Below are 27984 nucleotides of genomic sequence, written 5' to 3' on the forward strand. Positions count from 1 at the left end.
CAGACCTGCGCTGCATCTCATCCAAATAACATTCTCCGGCAGACCATAGAGCGGGTACCTGGTGTGCAGAGCGCCGCTGTGAGTCACCAGCGCTGCTTTATTAGAGAGAAGCAGGAAGAGATGGATCACAAGTGAGGGGAGAGAATCGTGTCAGCCGCTGGGCAGCGGGCACCCGGCATCACAGCTCCTGTCCCTGGAGAACCCTGCGTGGATGAGCCAGGTACCCGCTCACTACATGCGTGCCGCTATTGTCCTCTGTGATCTGCCACTGACTGGTGATGGGGCATGCCCTGAATGAATGAATGGGGGTTGTGTGTGCTCCGGGTCACCACTGCAGCCATTGTGTTCCCTTTAAGGACAGGCTGCTAGAAAGGAAGTGGAATTTGAGACTTTAAAGAAGGGATCAGGCTCTGTGCACATGGCACTGCCAGCATTTTGGAAGTTGAGGGGTTAGTAAATGGTCTTATTAATGGCTTCAAGGGAATGTCCAAAAAAGTAACAGTATTGGAAGGGTTAGAAATGGCTTCCCTTATCTAGATCTCTGCTTCCCCTTGCCACCTTATGACCCCAAACTCTTTTGGGGTTCCATATCCCTTCAAACAGCTGGAAGATGTCAGTCCTGGTCGCCACCAATTCTCATAAACCACAGTAGTAGGTTAATTCTTCTTTTTTTACCTCTATAAATGACAGATAAGGCGATTTCCATTTCGCCGCTATGTGTATTCTAGTTACCAAGGGAGGGATGCAGTGATCGTCCCTCTAAGAAACCGATTATTTATACTGATATTCTCGAAAGCTGTAGGGGAATCTGAAGATGTCCCCCGAGTTCTGGAGCATACAAAATGTGACAGTTGATTGAGCCTAATATGGGGGAGGAACCTCATATTTTGCACTGATTTCATTGTTAGATGAAGGTGGCACACATGGACCATTGCGGCCCACCATTTCAAGTTCTCTTGTTCGAGTCCCGGAGGAAAGGCTGGATTAAGGAAGGGTTGGATTGTAGTTTGTTGAAATGTAACAGAGCGCCAAGAGTGAATCCAAAAAAGGTGATGATGTTGGTACAGTGGTTGGCAATGTGCCTGTCGTCCAAAACAGACTTGGTAAGGATACTGGTTGGAGTAATTGGGATTCCAATGCAATTCATCTAGGCGTGTTGTAGAGGGTAGATATAGGGGAAAATTGGGCTATATGACTGCTTTGTAATAGAGGATGAAGTTTGGCAGGGACAAGCCTCCCAGGCGTTAACATAGTTTCTTGCAAATTTTAGATTGACTTTCTAGTGCTGTAAGTTTTATTCACCGAGTGTTCTTCCCCTTTGTTTTATCTGACCCCTTTGGTCTCGCTACAAACTATTTTTTTTCTTTTGGGGGGGGGGGGATTGGAGCAAATACCAAAAAAGGGCCTTGGGACTTACAGATTTGCAGTAGATACTCGACTGGCCAATTGTGGTATAGTGTCCTAAATGACCTCATGTTATCCCTGTGTCTGTGGATGTAATGAACAGAAAAACAAGTAGTGTGTCCAGTGCAGCCCATGGGCTCTTCTGCGTTGCTCCCAACACTTGCATGTTGCTTCAGTGAAGTACACACTGTGGAGGACCAGACATTCCCATTCTGGGTCACCCACGTGATCTCCCCTGGCCAATCATAGTGGCATCAGTTTGCCAGATTGGATGTTTGCCCACCAACCTGACAGAACCTTGGCCAAACACTGAATGGGAACAACAGGTCTGCCCTGAAAGGTATACATTAATGTGGCCAAAATCAGCCGTGAAGACCTCATTTTAGCGTTTTTTTTTTTTGTTTTGGCTGATTTGTTTCGGTCTGGTATCCTTTCTTTACAGATCCTTAGGAACCATAGTCCTTTGTTAATCTGTCGAAAAAGTGTTCTGCCTAGGACATGCACTATTGTCTTGTGGTTGTGAGTATTATTCATTAACAAGTATTGCATTTTGTGCAGCTGCATGCCATCTGTTGTAAAAGTATTTTTCCTATTTCTTTTTTACGGTCCAGTACCCTGGGCACAGGTGTTATGGGGTGATTTGGGACACTTTAAACCATCTACTGTCCTATAGTGACAGGTGTTTGTCACTAAAATATTTTCTTCAGTGAATGTTATCTTTTCCATATCCCAGTGTGAGCTGCCATGTGGTGCAGATTTTAAAGGAGTTCTCTGGAGCTTGAAAAAGGTGGTTGTTTCCTTCCAAAAATAGCACCTTTCCATACCTCGGGCATTTGTGGTATCACAACTAAGCTCCATTCATTTCAATACAGCTGTGCTGCTCTGTTTGTATGTGGAAGAAATTGGCCATGTTTTTTAACCTCTGGACAACCCCTTTAAGGCAGCAGCGAATCAATTATTATTGTTTGACTAAAAGTCTGATTCTGCGCAAAGCTCTCATCATAGTCAACGGAAGATAAAAATCTACAAGAAAAACCACACTCAAAAATCCAGAAAATGTATAATTCCCTTACACTTGTTTTCATATGTCAAAAAGATAAAAAAAAAGTTGCAAACCTTGGATTTGTTACTTTCAAAAAGACCTTTGTTTTCCCACTGACCTTGCCACTTTTGGAAAAGGGGGCATTGTCAGAGCATGGTGCCAAGTTATCACCATTTCCCCATCACGTCTGAAATAAATCAAGCTCTCCCCTGACCAAGTGACGGGGATGCTAGGACAGTGTTATTTCTTCATCTATAGAATTTTGGGGGGAGACAGGTAAAAAGTTAATAAAGTTGGTGCTTGGTAACGCCTGAAACTTGGGGAGTGGGCACATGCCATTGGTTATTATGCAAAGTAGATATACACAGGCAGTCCCCGACTTATAGATGACCCCTCTGCCCACTGTGACCTAGGGTGAAGCTCCCTGGATGTTTTGCTACGGTCCCATGGTGCAATGATCAGCTGTAAAGTGTCTATTGAAGCTTTATTGATAATCCTTGGTCCCATTACAGCAAAAAATTTTGAAACTCCAATTGTCACTGTGGCTAATCAAAATATTTGCCTTGAACGACAATTATAAAATATACAGTTTCGACTTGCATACAAATTCAACTTAAGAACAAACCTATCTTGGCTTTTCTCCACCCCAGGTCCTCCCACCTGACCAAACTAGCTGCAATAAATTCTTGGGCGCTTTCAAACGTGACAAAGTCAGCGATGACTTAAGTATATTAAATACAAAGGCCTCGGATTGGTGTAGGTAAAAAAAAGATCAAGTTGCTGTTCCTACCTGTACTCCATGGCCTCATACTTCTAAAATCAACTTTTAAAATTATAATAAGAAGCCTGAAGGGCTCCTGGTGGTGTTACCAGAGCCCCTCCATTCTGCAACTTCGCAGGTCTTTAAAGTGGCCAAGAGCACTCATTCCCCTCTATATTGTGAGATTACTTTAAACAGAGCGAGAGGGAAAGTGCTGAATGAGGCTTCCAAACAACTTGTGAAGCTGCAGCATGGAGGGGCTCTGGTCTTCTTAGCATCATTTTAAAAGTCGATTTTTAGAAGGAGGTAGGTAAGTGATGAGAGAGCAGAGGAGGTTGAGACAGTGTAACCAGATCACCAGATCGCTTGGGTTGCCCCGCAAACTTATTGGTATAATTTTAAAAGATGATTTTAGAAGGAAGGAGGCCATGGATAACCAATGTAAGAAGATGACCATTGTCTTGGTGCTTGGATTTATAAGGAAGTGTCCCTGGCTTATCGGGTTTCATTTTGATGGTAATTTCCTCTAAATAGCTACATGTTTTCTACATTACTGTACTATGTGTATCAGTGGCTGATTATATAAGACGTCTTGTCTCAGCACTGATTGGTTGTAATGTAGCCTCGCTCTTGGCGGTAGTCACTACCCAGTCACACCACTTTTTATCCGCTGGGTGTTTTATGATTTATTGTAAACCTTGAGAAATGATGAAGCGATAGCCTGTCCCCAATATAACCCCTTTTACTGCGCCGTTATCAGGCATATTGTGTCCTCAGTCTTCCCATTATTTCTATAGGTCAATCTGACATTGCGCTAACAGTAGGTAGGTGTACAGATTGCTACCTATCTCTCTGCCTTCCTATCAGTTAGATATTGTATCTCCTGTGTAGAAATCGTATGCGGAGCGATTGATTATAGAATCTCCTTCCAGGCACTAATGATCCCGCAGGAGGAGGTTATGGTCCTGGTTATCTGGAATAGCGCATCACATGCTGATAGGGACCTTACACTTCCTTATTAGACAACACACACCCTTCAGTGTTCATTATGTGACCTCATTGCCACTTTCATATCCTAATAGCTGACCCCCGCCCAATAATGTACCTTTCCTGCTCTACAGAGGGTACGGAAAGATGCCTTTCAATTTTTCACTCTTTATTTCATTGGAGCTAAATGTGCACTCTGCACCCCATCTTCACAGTTCCCTTAGGTTGGATGGTAAACGTTGGTGGAAGCAATTTCCAGTCTCTCCAACGATGATCAATTGGGTTCTGTCTGGTCCAGACAGGAATGGTCACAGATGTTCTGAAGCCTCTGCTTTGTTATTATAGCTGTGTTCTAAGGATCATTGTTGGAAGCTGAACCTTTGGCACAGTCTGAGGTCCAGAGCACTCTGGAAGAGGTTTTCATCCAGGATATCTCTGTACTTGGACCCATTCATCTTTCCTTCAATTACAACCAGTCATCCTGTCCCTGCCCCCATAGCATTATGCTGCCACCACCATGTGTCACTGCTGGGATTGTATGTGGCAGGTGATGCGCAGCGCCTGGTTTTCTCTACACAAAGCACTTATAATTAACACCAAAAAGTTTGATCTTTGACTTTCCAGACCAGAGAATCTTATTTCTCATAGTCTTTGAATTTTTCTTGTTTAATAAATTAGCAACAATATCTCCACTATGTACAACCTGCTTGGCTGCTCCTGCTCTAGAGCATGCCGCCTGCAGAAAGGGTCAGACAAATATATTGAGATTACTTTACTAGATTGATTTATATTACTGCTGTTTTTAAGAGAACTTTAGTTTTTAAAATTTCTTTGACCTTTCAAGTAACTTTTTTTGTTAATCTGTGTACCCTCTAGGGTTTCTCTCTAACACTACCTCTTATTAATCTTCTTACTGTAGAGGGATTACAGTGTTTTAAAAGAGAAAAAAGCACCTTGTGTTTTCGGTCTTCTCCGCTGTGTCTGTGCCCGGGCGGCCGGCTGCCAGAGTCCTCTATTTAACTCCGTGTTTGCTCAGCCTGACACATAATTACATCCTGTACTGAACATGTGACCAAACACACTACTACCTCACCGACTGGATCCTAACTCGTTCCCTGTCTGTTTTTTCTTATGTATTTCTTCCAGACCAGCGATTTGACAATGTCTGAGGAAGACTGCCGTGTTTTGCGGAGTCGTCGCTTGGTCTCCAAGCCTCTGGTCAACCCAGAAAAAGATGACCTGCTAAGGAGATCAGAAGGGGACAGGCCACTGAGGACCATGAGCAATGGTAAGAAACATCCATACACATGTAATGTGAAGGTTTTAACTGTTTACTCCTGTGCTTTGGTTGAAATCTCCTTATATCTAGTATATATTCTGTATTTATTGCATCAACAATTACAGTTTTATGCCATACTGACTTGCACCAGGGAAATTTTTGCAATATGTGCTAATAGTGCAGCTCCAAGTGTAACTATAAGCAACTTGGAACATTGCAACTTTCTTCAGACCTTTACCAATACACAAGGCATAGTGTGTGTACATGCCTACCACTCGAAACATGTAGGTAACATATGCCTGGATTGTTCTTCTACATGTAGTGAGTACCTAGTATCTTCCGATGTTTTTATGACTCTCGCAGTAACTATACTATGTGCTGAGAGGATGATCCTCGAGCAGACATGGGCATTGTACGTCCCGCGAACCACGTCCAGCCCTCTGTCTCCTACCGGTGCGTGTGAGCTTCCCTGCCTGCCCGTCCCTTGCACCCGAACACTGAGGCATTGTGGGTACGCGACTTGTCCCGCAGGAAGAGTAGGGCTAGTGACTGTCACCATTTCTGTCCTTGCCCTGCAGTAAGCTGTCCAGCATTGGAAGCGTAGTGACGTCAATGAGATGAGAGCGGTTCTGTGCATGGTGGCAGAACAGGGAGTGTATTACCGTAAATGTTGCAAATTTATCAGCAACATCTGAATTCCAAAGATAAATCGGACACCACACAACTGGAAAAACTAGGTTGTGAACTTTGGTAGATTTTCTTACAAACCCAGCAATTTGACCCAAAAGTTGCCAATATAACAGAAAAAAAGGAGCTAAAACGACGATAAATGACCCTCTATATGTAGTAGAGCTCTCATTCACTGCAAATGAGCTATGTGGCAAATTGATGCTTGGGGAGCAGAAGCGTCACTTATTGACCTGTCTTTATTACTTCAAACAGTTAATAATTTTTTTTTTTGTTATTATTATTATTATTATTAATTATTATTATTATATATATATATATATTTTTTTTTTTTGTGTGCCTAGCAGCAACATATTGTAAAGTAAAAATATAATATATTCACCTTCTTCCCATTCCAGCATTGCAGCCTGTGTCATCTACTTCTGGTCAGGGCCGATATACTTGGCCACAGCTGTCAAATCTTTGACCTCAGTTGTCTCAGGAGTTGAATCGAATGCCTAGTAAGGGGTCTTGCACACAAACGTGTTCAGCTTGTGTAAATGGGCCGTATTGTGGACTGCAGACACGGTGCGGCCGCACAGCCGTGCTGGAACTATATTAGCCTTTTAAAGTTTTTACAGTTAGGACGTCCTTGCATGAAATTTCTATATAATGCAGGGACTCCCCTCCAATGCACTATGTGCTGCCCGTGGGATCAGGCCACTATACAGAACATTCCTGTGCAAGAGACCTAACCGCTCCATACCAGCTAAGACCCGCCACTTTTTTATAAAATTTTTTTTATGATGCTCAGACTAGGTTCCAAACTTTCATTCTATTTAGACCTGATTCATTGTTCAGTCCTTCTATCGGTTGCAGCAGTCCTATCTTACTGTCCATGGGAGATCTCCCAGATTGCAAAATAATGTGTCCAGATGTTGTGCAACTGAGCAGCTTGTGCCAACTTCCTGCAAAAGAGAAATGATTTTACGTTTTTGTTTATTTTTAGTCTTTTTCAGTTAAACTTCCCATTCTAATAAATGATTAATGCTCTTGTTAGCTCCTGCCAGTCTCTAGATTAAGCAGTGCTGTGTAAATAGAAAGTGCTGCAACCGGAGCCGCTTGATGGCAGAATATCGGGCTGGAGGGCACAGATAGTCACTGGAGAGGTGTGTGATCTGCTTCCAGGTCTGGTGTGTAATGACTTCTCTTGTGTTATACTGTTAACTCTACACTGGCCGCACAGTGAGGCTTCTTGTTTAGTGACTCTTGCTCTGAGAGGTCTTGCTCTGCTGATGTGTTGGTGGTTGATTATTTACTGCAAGTGACATTTCTGTGTGTGACATCAAACACTTGATTTTCAGAAATGCTTGGGGATTCCATATCACACTGTGTATTGTGTTTATTTATTATAGTCTACAGTTACGCTTTAAGAAAATCAGTAAACAAAGTTATAATTTTACTAAATTATTATATGTGATTTCCCCTTTGGGGGGGGGGGGGAGTGTGAGCAGCACACAGTAGTTATCATTCTGTTTGTTTACAAAGTTCTGGCATTTTCTGTTCTGAAAGTGTTTACAAAAATCTTTTTCACCAGAGGTGGGCGGAGACTAATATCTGTCAGTCTATGCCCTCGGGCTGAGGCCAGTTAGCTTGCCCACAGATCTAATGATGCCTTGTGTTCTCTCTCAAAGTAAATTGGCATTAAATCCATATAGTTTCCCACAAGTAAATCCACTGCATAGAGCACATACAGGATGTATATGGTGACAGCCTGGCAGCTTCCATCACATGGAGGAGCAGGGGACATGTACAGTACATACAGGATGTATATGGTGAGAGGATGGCAGCTTCCATCACATGGAGGAGCAGGGAACATGTAATAAGTGGTAGAAATCAGAAGTAAACCAGTTACATGCAGTCTACACAGCATGTGCTGTGTGAGCACTAAGGGTTAATAGCTTATCCGCACAGTACTTTGGACCTCATTAACCCAGTCACAACAGCCGTCAGTATATATACTTCCTATTTAACAATGCACCATTCATTTACATCCAATGATCCACTACTACTATAGTTACTGAGTTGTAATTTACGTTCAAAAGCAGTGGGGGAGATTTATCAGAAGTGTCTGAGAGCATAGCTCTTGTAGTGGCCAATCAGGGCTCAACCTTCATTTCCTACAGCTCTTAAACACTGAGCTCCGATTTGGTTGCCATGAGCAACTAGAACCATTGTGCCCTCAGACACTTCTGATAAATCTCCCCCATTAATGCCGTCCATTTCTAAATATAATCCAATAGCAGTGATAGAAAGTTGAATTAATGTTTGGCATTGTTATACATTAGAAAATGAGAGGGGTAACCCCCCCCCCCACACCCAATGCAGCTTATGAACGCACCTTTGGTCCAGTTGTGATGTGTCGCTTGCATTGTGCCTGAGCGCTGGCAGGCTGGCTTGACACTTTAGAGAAATTGTACAATCTTTTTTTTCTTTGTTTTATCCTACTTCATATAATTGGAATAATCACAATTCCTGGAGTAAGATCGTCTTATTGTGAGTACTTGTGAGGGAATTATTTGGAGGATGCGCAGTCAGCAGTCAGGCACCGCTCATTCGTGGTGGATGATCATTAGGTCTGAGGCCTGGGAGTGGGTCGTGACTACAGTCCTTGGCCCACTAGCGAGTTTGCTCCCACGTATTTACTAGACCAGTGATGAGCAACCTTTTGAGCTTGGTGTGTCAAAATTTGCCAAAAAACCATCCATAACTCGGGTGGTGTGTCACCTTTAGAAAAAAAAAAACCTTATTTTGTGATATTTAGAGTTTAAATAACAAATATGTATAGTTATTTAACTTACCTGCTTAGTGACTTCTTTGTTAATTGGCCAGTTGGTTTCTTTTGTTGGTCTTGCTGTTATTTAACTTGTGTGGGGTGCCATGAACTAAGATAAGTGAGGGGGAGGGGGAATTCTTCCAGTGATGGCGAACCTGTGGCAGTCCAGCAACAGCTAGTTTTAAGGACGTTTGTGTCCTGAGAAGTGCCCCCCAAAGAGCGCACATCACAGCCCAGCCCGGCAGAGCTCAACTCAATAAATTAACTTACCTAACTGGCATAGGCTCCAATGACACCACGAGCCTCCGTTACTCCTCTTCAGGCCGCTTCAGCTCCTGTGTAGGTTTCGTCTTTGCAAGCTGGGACTGCTTCACTCTGGAGTCATTGCACGGCCTCCGCAGAGCAGAGAGCTGCGATCTCTCTGACTGAGATTCAGCCGCTCGCTGCAGACCACATCACCGACCGACGGCCTGACGAGCCCCAGGAAACTGCACTACAGCAATTTTTCTCCAGCAGCCGTGTGTCACTGAAAATGGCTACGTGTGTCAGTGCTGACACACGTGTCATAGGTTGGCCATCACTGATCTAGACCAAACTTGGATTCGATGAACTGAAAGTTTTGGTTCTGTTCTAACATTTCCTTTCCTCCTCCTCTCCATCACGCCGGACGTATTCTGGCCTGGCTCTGGCCAGGTAGGTATAAGTTTGTGTGAATGTAGCCTTAAACTGTGTTTTGATACTCGATATAATATCTGTGGAGGAGATGTGTATAATTGCACTAAAATTGCGTTTCCATAAACACTATGTTAAGGCAATGCAATTGGGTAAATCTCCTCTCCACAGCCGTAGAAATGCATTTCAAAACACAACGTAAACTCCATGTTTGACTGCACCCAGAGGGTTGTGCAGTTTTTAGGGATTAGATTTAGCTGGAAGTTCATGTCGTCTTTCCCATGTTAATTCACTTCTGGCTCAATGGGGGAGATTTATCCGAAGTATCTGAGAGCAAAACTGTTCTAGTTGCCCATGGCAACCAATCTGAGCTCAGCTTTCATTTTCCTACAGCTGTTTATAAAATGTCTGCTGAACAACTGGTACAGTTTTACCTTAGACACTTCTGATAAATCTCCCCAAACGTGGGTTTCATGCCTTAAAGTGCAAGTGTGCAGATGAAAAGCTGCTACGTGGGGCGAATAAAGCTTTGCCGTATCCTAGTGGCCTTGTAGTTATCAATCATGCTGGAAATAAACATTAATGACAAATATCACTTTTCTATCATCCCTGTGACAGGCGCTGAGCAGCGCTCATGATATCAGATTGAAAATTCCTTAAAGACAATCAGCCAAGTCTTAAAGGCAAATTCATCTTTTTATTGAGGGTTTTTTTTTCTAGGGGAGTAGGAACTGGGGGAAAAAAAGATCCTACTTGTGATCCGGCTTCTAGTTCCCACATCACTGAGGCTCACAGGATCCGCTTCGTCCATTGAGGGCCGGCTCGGATCACTGGACAATAAAGGAACTTCATGTTGGTCATGGTGCTGAGAGTCTGAAGTACCAGGGCAGTGTGGTAGCCTTCCCTTTTTTTGGTTGTATAATCAGGATGGAAATGGAGTTGCAGAATTCAATCCAAGATGTTCCAGAATTATTCAGAGGGAAATATTGGTCAGAGATGGTGACTGTTCTTTATGCCTAGTATTAGTTTATGGATTAAAATGTGGCATCTATAGTCCTCTGAGCGAGTAATGTCACATCTTGCTGCATTGTTAGTATGGCTATTCTAATAAAGGCCTCAGCCTCTTACATTTGTAGTGTATGATGTTACTGAGCCCTTTGTCCCAGTAATACAAAGTTCTATTTAGTAGTGGCAGATGACGTTGCGTTTTAGTGAATAATCCTGTTCTTCTCATTCAACTTCTTAATCTCGGGTGTCTGCTTATGTTTTTGGTGGGTATGGTTGTCATGTGACATTGACTCCATCACTTCCCGTCATCTATAAGTCAGTCTCTTACTAAGTGTTTCATCACAATGACTTCACCCTGACTTCCAGCTGAATAATGTGTCTCAGAGTGAACTTTAGTAAACCCCAGAAATGTGGAGGAATGCTGAATGGATGGTAGGAGGAGGTAAAAGTCCATAATAATGGAGATCCCGTCTCTGTTCTGTTCTCGTCGGGGTTATGTATTGTGAAATAGAGAGCAGATGAGTACAGTCATGTATGTTACTGTGTGCTGCATGATGAGGTTTACAGACTTTTCTTAAAGCCGAAATCTGGATTCTAAATGAATGCAGAATGTTTCTTTGGGGTAACACAAGAATGGCAGTCCCCCTTCAATTTAGTGGGGGTCATTAATCTTTAGTCAGGACATTTTTGAGATTTTGGTGTCTATAACAAAAAAAATGTTTGAAACAAACAAAGGTTTGTGGATGGTTCTGCACTGATGAGCTATTTGACCTATCACAACCAGGAAGCATGGAGGCAGAAGCAGGTGGCTTAATGCTCTTTGTTCAGACTGGAAGAAATGGATTACATCTGCCTCCATGCATTGGGGTCTTGTGATCCTGCTTATAGTATCTTGATAATAGGCTTCCTAACCATTTGTTTAGGGGTGTTCCTCCAAGTGATGTCGTCTAGGGCAAACCATTAATGGGTTTATGATGTTGTTACATGTTTTAGTGATTTTTGTATAATTATTTGCGGATACCTGCAGCTTTCATTCCAGTGTTTCCTCAATCCTCCTGTGTCTTCTTCCTAATTCCTCTCCAGATTTTCTGTTTATTTGAAAACAAGAAGTAGATTCTAGAGCATTTATCAAGCATTGTAAGAGGACGCAGAGGATTTCATGGTATTGGAAGGAGATGGTATCAGACCATTGATGAACATGGCCATCATAGACATAGACTAGTATAAATGCCTTACAATAGTGAATATCCAAAATCTTAACAAACCAGCATTGCAGAGTGAAAGAAAGTTATTGATTTTGGCCAGATTCAACCCAAGACCCCAGTGCTTCAGGTACCAGTCCTTTATCCTCTATGCAACCGCGCTGCTTTCATTTTGCATGGCACAAAAATCTTTCAGTAACTGCATAGTTTCTGCATTTTGCTGACTTGGCACAATCTGCGTGTCCCAAAATAAAAATCCTCGCTTCCTCCTTTTTACTTCTATCACTGGGTCAGCGGTCAAAGTCTTGTGCATAACAATAGACCAGCGTACGAAAACTCCAATGTTTTATCGTATTTTGTTTTTGTTGCGGTCCCGTCATCCTCTTCACTTTCCATACAGGCGTCCTGACAGTTGTGTTTTCTTGTTATGCAAGCAAATCCAGGGATAAGCTGTGACCTTCAATGGGAGGACTGCAAATTTACATGCTTGTCTTGTGTCCCAGAAGCTTCACTATGTAACCTTGCTCCGAAAACTGTACTCGTTGTACCAAGCGACCAAGGACATCCTGTTTTGACACCAGAATATATGGGAGGTTTTTTTTATTATTGGTAATGTAAGGTTTTGAAATGCCATATACTTTTTCCCTTCTCAGCGTGTTGCACATAAACGGATAACCTGTCACCTGTCAGATCGAAGTATTTCAAGGCACTTAAAATGATTAAACCTAAAGAAAGAAGCTTATCAGAGATGCTGAGATATTTCTTTCATTCCCGTGTGTAAGATGTTTAGGTAGTTCCATACTTCACATGGAATCATTATTTACTGTCGCCTCATTACCAGGGAGACTCGATACTCGTGCAATCCCTGGAATATCTTGAATATAAACATGTATTTTTTGTAAATTGCCTGTTTACTAAGCTTCTGTATGTTCTACCGTTGCTCTTGTTTGCCTGTTTTCTTGCTCTAGGTGCACAGTGACCTGACTTGTGCTTTCTTCCTGACAGGTTTAATGGACCTGGAGCATGTGATCAACAGGAAAATGGAGTTGAAGAGGAAAGCAGAGGTAATTGCTGTCCCGTGGCTTCTTGACCTGTGTGCTCACTGACCCGAGAATAGATGTGATCAGCATGTTTACCTGTGGCATGTCCTTGTTAATGTACAGAACATTAACAAAAGTTTTTGGTTTTTTTTTTCTTTTCTTTTTTCCTTAACCTGTCAATCCACCGGCACAAGGTTCCTGTTCACGTGGAGCTTGTCTGCTGCAGCTCCACTCAATATTTGAGGAGCATCAGCAATTGATGAGCACAGCGCTTGGATGTATCCACCACTCTTGTAGTCAGGGAGTTCTGGAGATGCCAAATTGTTTTGCTCAGCAATTTCCAAAACTTCCATAGTATTGAATTTAATGTCAGGACACATGATTGTCCTGCTTCTCCATCGATTGGTGACAACAAGACCCCCCCCCCCCCCCCCCCCGCCCGCCCTGATCACATCAGTTGGACTCCTCCCAATCAGATTACCACATCAACCTATGACCTTGTCCTTTTTTACACGCTCTGCTCTGAATTCTGAGTTTTCATTCCAACCTCTTTATGAGAACGATTACATGGACCCAAGGCCAATTTTCACCATCCACAATTTTATTTTTTGTCTTCAAGTTGTGATATATTCTTGTTGCTTCCAGGTTTTAAAGAGTGAACTGATGAAGGAAGTAGACATCCACTTCAATGAGTTTGTAAATAACTTTATAGAAGAATCCACGGCACTAGAAGCCTCTTCTGTTACTAACAACTGTTACCCTGGAAATGCTGAAAAAGACGGCCACAAAGTGAGGTAATGCAACCATAGTTACTAGGTGGTAATAAAATGTAGGCCAGTATAAGCTGTGGTTGTAGGAAGTATTTGGAGATTGGGCACAATACACCCTATTCCTTATCTTTACTATAAGTTTTTATGCCTTATAATTGATGTTGTTTTACTTTTCAGGACATTGAAATCTGCACCTGATCATGGAAAGATTTTTGTATCCAGACGTTCCTTATTGGAGTAAGTAACATGTGTTCTCATGTAGAGGCTTTTCTTTTTGTTCTGACTTGTATCAACTGGAATTTCTTTTATAGAGTTTTGTGATCTGTTACTTTCTGTATAGTTGATATAAACAGCCTGGAGGAAATGGTGGAGGAGGGGGAATAGGTGTAATCGGATAGGCATACTCCTGTTCTGCATTTATCTGGGGCTTTACAGTAAAGTTACTTTCGGCAAATTTTTAGGGCCCTTTAGAGCCTTGGTCCATCTGTGCCCACTATTTAAAAAAAAAATAAAAAAAATAAAAAAAGCCTTTATACTTGCCTAGAGCTGGGTACAATAAGGCGCATCAGACCCATCACTAGTGCTTCCTGCTCCTGTGCAGTATATTGCAATTAAGCCATAGCAGTACCTCCCAGTTTTACTTTCTCTGTGGCAGTTTTCAGAACTGCTGTAATATTTACAGTACCCTCTTTCTGTGTCCCAAATCACCCTGACATGTACTGAGGGCCTAGAGCAGTGGTGGTGATCCTACGGCTCAGGAGTCCTCTCAGTGGGCACTCAGTCTGTTGCCCCAGAACAGCATTCACAAGACGGGCCTTAAGGGATCCTCCTGCATTTCCGGGTAGCCCAGGACGTGCAATGCTCCGCGTTGTTCTAAAATGAAGTTTCCCGATCATCTGAGACTGCAGAAAGAGAGAAGGTGTGGACGTGGGCAGATTATCATTGGAGCTCCTGCTCTGGACACCATGAGAACCCTCATTTACGGTGCTCCCAAGGGAAGTTCCAATGGCAGTCCAAATTTCCCCTACTCCTGTCAATGATATTGGGGTTCTCAAGGCCTTGAGAAAATTGCAATTACCGTATATACTAGAGTATAAGCCGACCCGAGTATGTGCCAAGACCCCTAATTTTAACACAAAAAAAACTGGAAAAACCTATTGACTCCCGTATAAGCCGAGGGTGGTAAATGCAATGATCACGGCCTCCCCAGTATACAGCCTGCCAGCCCCCCGTAGTATACAGCCTGCCAGCCCCCACCATTCTGACGGCCCGGGCAGCTTCTCTTCCATCTTCAGGGCACGTCCACGGCAGCACCGTGTGCAGCGCCTCTTCTTCAGGCCGGCGCTAGGACCGCGACATCTCGGTGTGCACGGCCCGACTGGCACACAACTATGACATCACAGTTGTGTGCCGGCCGGGCCGTGCTCATGGAGATGTCGGGGTCCTAGCGCCGGCCTGAAGAAGAAGAGGCGCTGCAGGTGGAGTGTTGTTTATTTTTTTTATATACCCGAGTATAAGCCGAGTGGGGAGTTTTTAGCACAAAAATTGTTCTGAAAAACTCGCCTTATACTCGAGTATATACTTGCAGTAAAAAAAAAAAAAGTGGGTTTTGAGTTGCAGTTTGGGCACCAGGACTATTTAAGGTTCACCATCACTGGCCTCGAGGAATAGGTGATGTGAAAAATAATTTATCCAATGCCTACCATATATTTATAGCATGCCTTGTGAAAATACGGAGGGAAGACCTTGGAAAAGATTTGGAACCACCAAGGATATCTGGAGTATTGTGGCCCCATAGAATTTTTATTCCCTAGTCTTCACGATGCCTTGGTTGACTAACTTCTTTAGACCAATATGGGTAGAACTTGAGCAGTGCGGTGTGAAAGCCATGTAATATTGTCCTTATAGTTGTATAAAAAGTTATTGCCTTTGTTTTCTGATAACACAAGGTAAAGACTCCTTTGTTTTGTTCCAGTGAACTCTTTGAAGTCAATCACTTTCGCACCATCTACCACATGTTTATTGCTCTCCTGATCCTCTTCATCCTAAGCACAGTAGTCGTGGATTGCATTGACAAGGGCAGGTATGTTGTGGGTGATGCAGAATTTAATGGGAGTCTACCATCAGTTTTTTGACCATACAAGGCTGCAGACAGTGTTGCGTACAAGCCAGGGTTAGGTTCTCGCAGTCATTCCTAGTCGTGCCTAGAACACATGCATATGTATAATGATGAGAGTAATGGCTGTCAATGGAACAAGAATTTGAATATGACCACTATACTTTCCCAGAATTCTAGAAGCCTGACAGAACTAAATACCCTGTTAGCGTTAATGGTAGATGGGTGGGGATTATCATTTTAATTTTTTTGTTAACATGATGTCTATGGTCAGGCTTTGCAGTTGGCTCTCTAGTCTGATGTATGGTCTATGTTTAGCCTGATTGGACATGGAGGATACAACACAAGGCCAGTTGGTAAAACTTTGAGCCTTGTTTAATAATAGAATGGCCTTGCTTGACTCATGAAAGAAATACAAATATAATCATAAGTCTTATTATCACCTCTCCTGTTGTGTCTGCTTCAGGGTATATCACATAATATAAAACATTTGGAGCATCCTTCTTTCTTTTTTTCAAACGAAAGAAGGAAAAAAAATGGTGTGTGTGTGTGCACAACAAAACTTGTTAAGTCTTCATGGGGATGATATGCCGCACCCCACTGGCACGGAGCAGGGGCGAATGCCACATGTGCCAACTGCATATTGGTGGTGGCAGAAATTCTTATACTCTCTTCTGCCGGCGTCTTGATGGCGTTGGTAGCGCACACCCACAGGTAAGCTGAACAGCATTAAAGGGAACCTGTCACCAGGTACCTCATTTTCACTAAAGCCAGATTGAAGAAGCCCATTATACCTGCAGTGCAAAAATGCCTCTCTGCCTTTTCTAAGCATTTGCATTACAATATAATTGTGTGTTATAACTTACTCTTGCATCCTGACAAAATCCTGGGGTGGTCCCAGGGGCTGGACTTTGGTTTGGATACATTTAAAAAAACAACATGTGACTTGTCTGAGCTGCAGACTGCCTTTGTGCTCATGTACAGCTTGTCCCTCACCCACTGATGTCATCTCACCAGGCTGTGACCTCTGAGAAGGAGCCGGAGGTGGAGCTGTACAGGAGCACAAAGGTGGGGGCCAAGCTCTGAGGAGTGAGTAACCCAGACGTTATAACACACAATTATATTGAAATGCAAATGCTTAGAAAAGGCGAGAGGCATTTTTGCACTGCAGGTGTAATAAGCTTCTGCAACCTGTCTTTAGTGAAAATGAGGTCCCTGGTGACAGGTTCCCTTTAAGTATAGGATTAAGTCTTTTTCATAGACTTCGTGTTGTGCAGAGTAAAGGACAGGTTATTTGTCCAATGGCGCATTTATCATGGACCAATCCATTTTGAGTCCCAAGAGGGGGCGTTTTGTTTCTGGTTTTAGACGCAATGTGGCTTAATGTTAATGAAGCAAGAGAAGCGGCTAAAGTGCTGTTTGGCGTGAAACTGCTGTTGTTCGCACTTGTTCCCACCACCATGTCCTGTCGTTGCTCCCTCCATTGAAGACTTTTAACATGTTTTACAATTTACTAATACATTTCTGAGATACAACAAAGGACACTTAAGAGATGGTACAGATGTGACCAGCGACGGCCCTCTTTAAAGGCCAATGATTCTTCTGTTTTGCCATGTAGTGCTGTAAATCACATTCAGTTAACCCTTGTCATTACGTGTCTACTATTGTTCTTGTCTTATGACTTGCATTTTCTTATTCTTGCAGGCTGGTTTTGGAGTTTGATCTTTTGTTCTATGCTTTTGGCAAGTTCTCCATAGTTTTCTTCACTTGGATATGCATGTTTTTGAGCACACTGATTGTCCCTTACGTCCTCTTCTCAATGTGGGCCCAGGGATACAAGACCTCCTCACACCGCACCATACGATCTATCTTCTATGGGTCACTGTACCTGACTTTTCAGATGCTCGGCCTCGGGTTCTCTCCAGCTTACATAGTTCTGCAGCATAACTTACCTCCTGCGTCCAGGTTCATTGTCATTCTTGAGCAGGTAAAATATCTTGTATTTCATGGATTTCTAGATGAATTGGTTCTGAACCATTCAGGAAAATCTTCTAATTTTATTTCATATGCAGGTTCGACTTATTATGAAGGCGCATTCATTCATAAGAGAAAATATCCCACGAGTCCTGACTTTTTCCAGGGAAAAATCAGGTGAGTGAAAATCCATTGATTTGAAGAGAAGCTCCTAGGATTTACTAAAACAGAAGAACTGGTAAATAATTGTTCCTCAAGAAATAACCATTCTGGAGCATCTTTTATTAGTTGATGCTGTGTTGTTCCTCTATTATTCCTACTTTTGAGTAAATTGCCAAATGGGTGTTACCAGTTGTGTTGTTTGTCCTTGCACAATTAATGCAGATTGCATAGACTCCTGCGCAACTGGTAACGTCAGTTTACTTGTCATGTGAGAGGGGAAACGGAAGAACAGCAAACTTCCTTGTTACAAAAGGTGCTCCAGCAATTTTATTTTGTGGGGAATATACTTATTTACTAAAACTGTCATTTCAAGATGAGTGAAAGGTCCTCCATGACTTTCCTCTTGGCTCCGTATTATCCAGAGATATGTCATGATGTGATCTTCATATATCCCATATGTATCTACATACGGCCACCTAGTGGATGTCTGGTTGTCACAGCCTGACAAGTGTCTGATAGAATCTTTGTAATGTATTTCATTTGGCTTGTGAGCATTTAGTGTCCTTAGGCAAATGTGCTCAGAGGTAAATGGACACCTCTGTAGGTTCTTGTGTGAAATTTTAAACCTTAGGCAAAAATAACATTTATTTTTTAAATGCGGATATATTTTGGGAATCTGTCCCAAATATTGCATATTGCTTTAGTATAAGTGATGCCTGTTTTCCATCCTGTATTTTTCCCTTGCTTGTAGCGAATATTGGATTTGGAAAAATGTTCTGTTTTTCCCTCCATTTAGCGGTTGCTCCAGTCCCACAAGTTACACAATACTTGTATTTCCTGTTTGCCCCTACCCTGATTTACAGAGACAACTATCCAAGGTAAGAGTTTCTCAACTTTGCACTGTGTGACCGCACATTGCTGACCTGTGTCTATCGCTACTAACCTCACGCCTTTTATAGCAACTCTTTCCAAAAATGTAACAAAAATATTTGTTCTGTAATATTTATCCTCCTACTACCCAGCCAGCCTCTCTTGTAATAGATATTTCACTGATAAATTTACAGCCAAGCTGTAGGAACTTGTCTGTGCTGGAGGTGTAGACTCTTTACATGTTGCTTTGTATTTTGTAGGAATCCATCTATTAGGTGGGGATACGTTGCCACTAAATTTGCTCAGGTAAAATCTTATATCAAGCTCTGTCAGTACAATCCATTATGACATTTAGTGACTGCTAGCAAAGACGGACGTGCATCTAAACTGGCAGCCATACACGTGTACACTGGGCATGTGCTGGTCTGCCTGTCTTAATAAAAGTGATGGTAACTTATTTTTCTGAGCATTTCAGAACAAGATGTTATCAAATCTAATCTGCCCAACCCTTTTTACCATAACAACATCTGCCTGAGGAATGGTGACACGATAATTTAAGTAAACTAGGCATTTTCACCTAGTTTTTATGGTTACATTGATAGGTTTCTCACTGTATGAACTTTAAAGGAAACCTACCACTTAAAAGTGGTAGTTCTAAGACACGGATACATGGCACCGGCTCAGGGTGAGCTGGTGCCGGAGCTTAATTTTATTAATAAAATAAACCCCCTATCGCTGAATAATAATTTATATTAAAATTTGTCTCGGGCGTTCCGCAGTAGGGCACGGCACACCATGCCCGTGCGTGTGGCTGATTCTTGAGAGCCGGTGACGTCACCGAGCTCTCCGGCACACTCGCGCTTAAGCAACTTGGCATGGCCTGTTTCCCCGTACAAAGTTGCGCAGCCGTGAGTGAGCCGGAGAGCTCGGTGACGTCACCGGCACTTCAGAATCGGCGGCGCGCACATGGTGCGCCGTGCCCTACTGCGGTGCGCCGAGAAAAATTTTTAGCTAAATTATTATTCAGCGATAGGGGGTTTATGTTCTTAATGAAAATAAGCTCCGGCACCAGCTCACGCTGAGCTGGTGCCATGCTTCTGTGTCTTAGAACTACCACTTTTAAGTGGTAGGTTTCCTTTAAAGGAAATCTACCATCAAAATCCAGTGTGATATACAATGACCTCCTTCCTTCTAGAATAAACTATTAAAATTATGCTAATGAGCATGAGGCTACCATAACACCTCTGGCTTTACAGGCTGTTAAGCTTGCTCTACTCTTCTCCCTCAGCAACCTGTGCACTCCACTACATTCACATTCAACTTTTTATTATTTAAGTTCTCAAATGTTTGGGGGTTCAGCTTTTCAGCGGTCAGACAATTTAGTGGACACTCCATACTTGGGAATAGTCTTCTCACGAAAAAAAGACTACTGTATTTCATTCAGACAATTCTCTGTACATCCTTAGGTGGCACAATGAATACCGTATTCTTCTGTGATACACCAGAACAGATACTGAAATGTATAAATGAGACTTATGATGTTCTCTTCTCCTGGTTTTATGTTGCAGGTACTGGGCTGTCTTTTCTATGCCTACTATGTCTTTGTTCGCCTCTGTATCCCACTTTTCCGGAACATCAGCCAAGAACCATTCAGCCTCAGAGTCCTGGTGCTCTGTATTTTTAACTCCATCCTTCCAGGTACTTGGCAGCCTCCTGTATTTTGTTATCTTGAACATTTTAAGGATCTTATTTTTATAATGAATCTATTGAGTCTATTGTATGATATTTTTTTTTTCTGTTTTTAGGTGTACTGATACTCTTCCTGGCCTTCTTTGCTTTTCTGCATTGCTGGCTCAATGCCTTTGCTGAGATGCTACGTTTCGCTGACCGGATGTTCTACAAGGTAAATAGATGATTATTAGAGACTCTTTTCTTCCTCCACACTAGATTTGTAATTCTTATGGTGCATCTGATGCAGGGCATTTTTAACTCTGGCTCTATTTTGGATGGGGAAAAGAGAGAAGGAATTGAACATAACATTTGCTCACTTTACCCCAGGTCCTCACTTCAGCAGCGCAGCCCGTATTCTGTTTAGCTCGAAATAAAAAAACTGGGGATGCCATAACTGCTGCAGCCAATTTGGTGTCCCTAGAGCAAGAAAAGACATCCCTCCTGAATGTCGCTGTTCTTTGTTGTCTAACTTGTAAAAATACACATGGTCAGTGTTCCTGTTAACTGGGGATCATAGTGCAGGGGCTCTTCAGTGAGCCTGGGCACTCTGATGTCTACCCCTGCAGTCACTGTCATTGCACCCATATTGCCAGCTGCTTGGAAACCTTAACATGGTCTGATGGACTGAATCGGCAAAAACTACACTATACAATTTGGGCTAATTGGCATGAGGCCACCCATTGTGATGTTGATGCTGTTTTAGTGCCTTGTACCACTGCATTTCTTCCTTGAGTGGATTCTGTCATATCTTGTGGAAAGTAGTTTGCCCTTACCATGGAATTCTGTGCTTTAACATGTATTTTCTCTTCTTTTCAGGACTGGTGGAATTCAACTTCTTTTGCAAACTATTACCGCACCTGGAATGTGGTTGTACATGACTGGCTCTACTACTATGCCTATCGGGATTTCCTCTGGGTAAAGATTACTCTAATTCTATGGCTTATGGTTCTATTACAGGAATTTAGAATTTTGCCTTCTTTTTTTTTTTTTTTTTTTTTTTTAACCATTACAAAGACTTGTTTAGCACGGCTACCCAGAGCTTTTCTGACCAAGACCTGATATGATTGGGAATTCAAAGGGAACCTGTCAGGGAGATTTGGGACACTAAGCAACCCATAGGTCCTTATGGACCAGTGGTTTTAGTGTTGCAAATTGCAATATATTATTTCTGTTTGTGACGGACTGCAATAAATATAATAAACATTTATACAAGACAAAACAAAAATGCAAGTTGAGATTACATTTCACCAAACCATGACTAACAAAGAACTTAAGATTTGTGTAGTTGGAAACATGTTGGTCTTTTTACATACATCCCTTATTTGTCATGTATTTTTAATAGAGCATTAACGTTTATTGGATGTTACTCATTTTTGAGTGCTGGAATAATTCCTTTTTTCCTTTTGAATAAACCTTTATACTCGCCGTGGGCTGGAGCCCTGAGCACCTGTGCAGTTATTCAATGAAGGTGGCGTAGTACACCCCAGCTCCACTCCGCATGTGCAATGAAGCCAAGGTGTGTTATGCCAACTTCCATGTACCATTGTGCTGGCGCTGACCCACAATTGGTTCAGTATCTCTGCCCTAGCAGGTTCCCTTGTATTTTAGTGGGGTCTATTGTTTCCTGTTTTTATACAGGTGTGAACTGTAAATTCGTGATGTTATGAGGCAATTCTTTTATTATGTAATATATAATTATAACTTTTCTTTTCTCCTTTCCAGTTCTTTGGCAGGAGGTTTAAAGCGGCTGCCATGTTGTCTGTGTTTATGGTTTCTGCTGTGGTCCATGAATATGCCCTGGGGATCTGCTTTGGATTCTTTTACCCAGTTATGTTTATTCTGTTTGCCGGATTTGGTAGTAAGTATTCTTTTTTTGTTCAGACCAAACGTTCCCTTTCTTGTAGTTCAACTAAGCTCATGATGATAACCTTGAGCAAAATTGACTAGCCAATTGTCATTCTGTCTCAAACGGACTCTCCTTCTAAGGCAACCTGCACACAAATGTGCTCTTTCCATGAAAATAAGGCAGTCCATATATCCCTTGAACCGACACAGCGTATTGGACTGTTGACTTTGCAATATGATGCAAGGACTCCCAGTGTGCCATTGAGTCCTCAAAACCCAAATGGATATTTAATGTAGAATGGGAATGGTCTAATAGATTCTGTTGGACAGTGACCAAACTGTTATTTGCTAATATTTTAGGGGCACGGTCTCCGCTTAGTAGGACTGTGATGGTGGTGTTTTGTTTTTTTTTTTGTTTGTTTTTTTTTTTGCTTTATGATAAATTTGGAAGTGGTAAGGCTTGTATGATTTGTATTAAAAGAAACTGGCACACAAATTGAATGTCTTATTTGATACATATGGCGCCAGTTGCTGTTGTAGCACAATGGATGAGATTTGAAGAAATCCATCCACACTTTGCGCTGAAAGTCTTCTACAATGTAAAGGTTGCAGTGACTTACTGGTAGAAAACTCTACATAATTCCTGATATGCTGCTGCATGTTATAACTTTTATTGCAAGTGGTAAAATCAACTGTATAAATCTGAATCCTTGTGCAACGTACAGGCAGTCCCCGGGTTACATACAAGATAGGGACTGTAGGTTTGTTCTTAAGTTGAATTTGTATGTAAGTCGAAACTGTATATTTTATCATTGTAGTTCCCGACAATTTTTTTTTTTTTGCCCCAGTGACAATTGGAGTTTCAAATTTTTTTGCTGTAATAGGACCAAGAATTATCAATAAAGCTTCATTGCAGACAATTTTAAGCTGATTATTGCAATCTGGGACTATTTTAAAGCATCCAGAGAGCTTCACCAGAGGTCACAGTGGGCAGAGGGGTCTGTCTGTAACTATGGGTTGTCTGTAAGTCGGGTGTCCTTAAGTAGGGGACCGCCTGTAGTTGTAGACTTGTATTGCTCGACACATCGGTGTGCTAGTCCTGTACAGAATTTTTCTGCCACAAGAAGTTTGTTGGTGTAGATTCTGCAACAAAAACAATCAACATATTGTTGCCCTTTTTTTAATGCTTACTATGTATGGTCTCTAATAAAATGAGAAGTGCATATTTCTGCTTTATCAATGTCGGGTTGATTCGGGTGTGTTCATATTACCATCTTTTACTAATGACTTGACCTTCATGGTTTAAATTGCAGTGATCTTTAACTTCATTCTTCATGACCGTCGGCGAGGTCCTATTTGGAATGTGATCATGTGGACATCTCTGTTCTTGGGTCAAGGTGTCCTGCTGTGCCTTTACTCTCAGGAGTGGTACGCCCATCGCCATTGTTCACTCAACAATGTGAGTTCCAATTCATTATAAGTTACATGGGTACTATTTAGCTGGAGCTATAAAGGGTTATTTATGAATTTATTTATTATTTTTTCTTTAGAGTTTTGAGTTTAAAGTCGGTCATATGCTTCAGTTTGTAGAGCTTCTGGCAAAAGGGGCATTCTATGTCTTGTGAACTAAGGCATTGGGCATGTTAAAATCCAACTGAGAAATGCCACTTTCAAACTTGATGGTCCGATACCCCGAACAGCCCTGCCAAAAACTGTAATAGTTAATACAGTTCAAGCACAAGTATTTAGCCTGCAGACAGCACATCCTTGCGTTATATTTCTTTAGGACGTGCAGTCCATGGGATCAGACCAGCATATTGCTGGTTACCACGTCTTTTTAAAGACAAAGGGCAGCTTTCTAACAAAAACACCTGCAAAATGGTGATACAACTACTCTGTTTTTAAATGGTTAATTTCCTTTAACTACTCTCCTCCGCTTCTCTTAATGTTGACCCAATACGGGTTCGTGCCAGAGATCACCTAGAAAAGAAAGTTATCATGGGGAGCAGATGTCCATCAGCTCTGAGCTGCTAATTATGGACGTCCTTGCCATTTCCCAGCATGGAAGTGGGAGGTGCGGGAGCATTCATAATTAGCAGCCCGCAGCGCCGGACATCTTATCCCCACGCTCTCAGCTAATAATTATAACTTTCTTTTCTAGGTTGGGATGGGCTGCGTTGTGATCAACAACAAAAGGAGCAGAGATGAGCATTTTATAGATGTTTTTTTTTTTTCTCCTTTAAGTGGAACATGTACCGTATATACTCGAGTATAAGCCGACCCGAGTATAAGCCAAAACCCCTAATTTCAACACAAAAAACTGGGAAAACCATTTGACTCGAGTATAAGCCGAGGGTGGGAAATGCATTGGTTACAGCCTCCCAGTATATAGTCGCCCAGCCCCTGTAGCATACAGCCTGCCCAACCCCTGTAGTAGGAAAAAAAATAACACTGTACTCATCTTTCCGACGTCCCCCATAGGTCCTTTTCTGTCTCAGACAGAAGAGGACCTATGATGTCAGAAAGGTGAGTTTTGCCTTTTTTTTTTTTTTAGTTGACTCGAGTATAAGCCGAGTTAGGGTTTTTTTTAGCACAAATTTTGTGTTGAAAAACTAGGCTTATACTTGAGTATATAAGGTAGATAGTGTTTGGAATAAAATTTGTCTTTCCTTATCAGCATAAAGCGCCCTGTACATTTGCAGCATTCTGTTTTGTCTTACAGCCCACATTACTGGACTACTTGAAGCCACGCTCCTGGACCTGTCATGTTGAGGATTAGAATTTGTGATCTTGAAAAAAAACTTAATTGCTGGATAATTTTTTTTCCCCCCTATTGTGGAAACTTCAGACTTCCTCACCTTGTTACTGAATGTGTTCTGTGTACCAGCATGGGACTGGTCTGTGACTGCAGGTTGTGAAAAGGAATCGCTCTACTTGCCTTTCTTCCTGTATAGCCAACCTGCTAATCCTAAAGACCAATACCAGCAATGATACATATCCAGGAGGGTTATTTCTATAGCTTGCATTCTTTGACATATAGAATATGGTTTACAAATGGTTCTCATTGTTATTCCATTCCTGGAGCATCCTGTTCTTCCCTATCCTATGGCATTGATCTAAAGCGTCCTGTTTATCAACCTGGGCACAAGTAGGACGTTTTTTAACCTAAACTTCTGTGGACTGCTATTTTAATGCCTTTTGCACAATGTATTACTGAATGTATTCCCATTTGAAGCCAGCAGGGCGTGGATAGGTCTGTGAATGGTCTCGAATTTACACCATGCCACACACACCCCTATGCTGCATTGCAAAGCAATAATGAGGATCGCAACATACTAGCACCCGTGAACTGAATTACCAAAGATTTTCTGTGCTCTCTACCACTTAAGTATTCACCACTTGTCTGTATCTACATTATTAAGATGCAGTCATCTGAATTTTTTGCCCCGGGTTTGGGAATGTTTGGTATGTTATAGAATAACAGCTCCCATACACATATGGTAGCAGTCACACATTATCTGCTAGCTATCTTTTATAACTCACTTCTCTACATGCACAATTGGCTCACATGCATAATCTCATGATGACTTATGCTTCTCCTATTTAGAAGTGTGAACACTGGTCTAGGATCAGGAGGGATTGATGTTGGTGCTCATGCATCAACATACATTAAAAATGTGAAGAATCTATCAGTTGAGTGTAATACATAATGGCTGTAAGTGATCTTGCATGCTCAGTATTGCCGTCTTGCAGCATGCATTCGATGGCCTTCATAAGTTAAGGGACCATTTATCATTCCTGATTGTTCATTATTTAACTTATTCTTTGCCGTTAAGAAGTTGACACAACAATTGCACAAGGTCAGACCAAAATGAACTGCATCCACCTGACACAGGACAGGAACTGATGCCGCTATGTTGCTTTAGGTCATAAGAAGCCTTCACACTGCTAATGGTACACGCGGATGGAAAACCTGCAACCCAAGAGGATCTCTCATCAGTAACATGGCACATTTGGAAAACCAGCGACTAACTTTGGTTTGGTGTTCCGTTCCTGATCATGGATATGAGACACTACCATGACACAATTGCTGTCACTATCTCTCTTATTATGGTGTCCATGTGTTGTAAAGCTGTGCTGGAGTGTATGTACTACAGTGTCAAATCTTTTTGCATTATTAATGCCATACAGTTGGCAGCCAGTTGCCCATGTGCCTTGTTCTTAAGACCTCTATATGCAGTAGCTGCAGTTTTTTTTTTTTACTTTTTACAGCCTCAAGAAACAACTAAGTACAGAATGAAAGGTTTCAATCATTGTGGTAGAAAAATGAATAATGAAAGCCACATCCTTACACTCCAAGTTGTGTTGCATAACATAAGTTGCACTGGTCTGCCAAAAACAATGGGCCCAGGTTCTTGGAGTCAGGCTTCCCAGAGGACAAGCAGTAGACAACTGGTTTGAAGGCGATCTCTCTTTTTGCTGGGGTAATTTTTTAGATAGACCTACACATGTATGTTAGACATGGCCAAGTGGGGTTATTTCTCAAATGAGAAACTTTAGCTACTGCCAGACACTTGCGAAGTTGCTTATTGCAAAATTTCCACATCCAATCCTTTCCTCTGGGCAAGTCATCATCTTCATCTATTATGGAATTGTTGGGAGTTCCTCATACAGAAAACATGTATGTAGATGGAGGCCCAAAAACCCAACCCAGTATTACTTCTTTAGTGACTCCAGCGGATCATTGTACAGAACAATGTACAGCCCTTTCTCTACAGGAGGTAGGTATGAACCGGCCAGGCCCAGTCATCTAGAAGTCTTCTGTCCTCAGTTTGAGTTGGATAAAAGTTCAATTTGGCACAAAGGTCCTATCTGGTCACAACATTTTTGGCTCCTTTTGGAATTATACGAAAAAATGTTAGTGAAATTGAACAGTTCCCAGAATCTACAAACTTGACTGCCACAAATCTATGTTCTGTGTTTGTACTATTGTCCCAGAGATGGGTCTGGAAGTCCTTCTACTGTAGTGATCGTCAAGCATTAAGCGGAGAGGTGCTGCTTTGTGCTACTGATCTATGAACTGTAATCTAACCCTGACCTCCTGAGACGGATCGGGTTTACCAGTAATGGTAGCATGCCGTCCTATGTTTGTGATGGTCTGGTACTGCCAGGCTAAGTGGACTTTTATAGATCTTTTTTTTTTTTTCTGTTCCGTCCGTAATATACACTGCAGTTTATAGAAGGAGGTTATATATTTAAGGTTCTGATTTGTGAAATAACGAATCGCAAGCCATTTTATTGTAAAATATACTTGGGTTATAAGAAGATTTGTGAAGTTTGCACTCGCCTTTGGTTTTTGTACCAAATGTAAGTAGAACACGTAGGCTGCATAAATATATAATCAAATGTTGATTTGTTCTAAGTTATTTTTTTACAATGTAATAAATTCAAATTACTGTCAAACAATACACTGAATGGAGACTATCAATATGTGATCATGACCTCTGTGGGTCTATATCTGTAATTTCTGGAATTTAACAACTAAGTGACAAACTATGATTTTGCGTATTGTAATGTGTTTAAAAGGGAGATTTCCAAATAAACATTTTTTTTTTCTACA

General features: G+C 41.8%; 1 protein-coding gene across 3 annotated transcripts; it reads left to right on the top strand.

Moving 5' to 3' along the window:
- On the top strand, nt 1-27984 carry SOAT1 (sterol O-acyltransferase 1). Of its 3 annotated transcripts, XM_072128718.1 has the most exons (16): nt 1-220; nt 5340-5481; nt 12862-12920; nt 13542-13690; nt 13844-13903; nt 15642-15749; nt 17487-17769; nt 17855-17933; nt 18715-18796; nt 19049-19094; nt 20357-20486; nt 20594-20691; nt 21336-21434; nt 22242-22377; nt 23678-23823; nt 25087-27984. In XM_072128718.1, exons 1-16 carry the CDS (start codon nt 212-214, stop codon nt 25141-25143), a joined length of 1683 nt encoding a protein of 560 aa, XP_071984819.1. In that variant the 5' UTR covers nt 1-211; the 3' UTR covers nt 25144-27984. The 3 variants fall into 3 exon arrangements, with proteins under 3 accessions (XP_071984819.1, XP_071984820.1, XP_071984821.1); XM_072128719.1 differs by lacking the exons at nt 1-220; nt 5340-5481 and adding an exon at nt 8511-8694; XM_072128720.1 differs by lacking the exons at nt 1-220; nt 5340-5481 and adding an exon at nt 11964-11986.

This window comes from Engystomops pustulosus, chromosome 10 (assembly GCF_040894005.1).
Source record: "Engystomops pustulosus chromosome 10, aEngPut4.maternal, whole genome shotgun sequence".
NCBI classification, from domain to species: domain Eukaryota; kingdom Metazoa; phylum Chordata; class Amphibia; order Anura; family Leptodactylidae; genus Engystomops; species Engystomops pustulosus.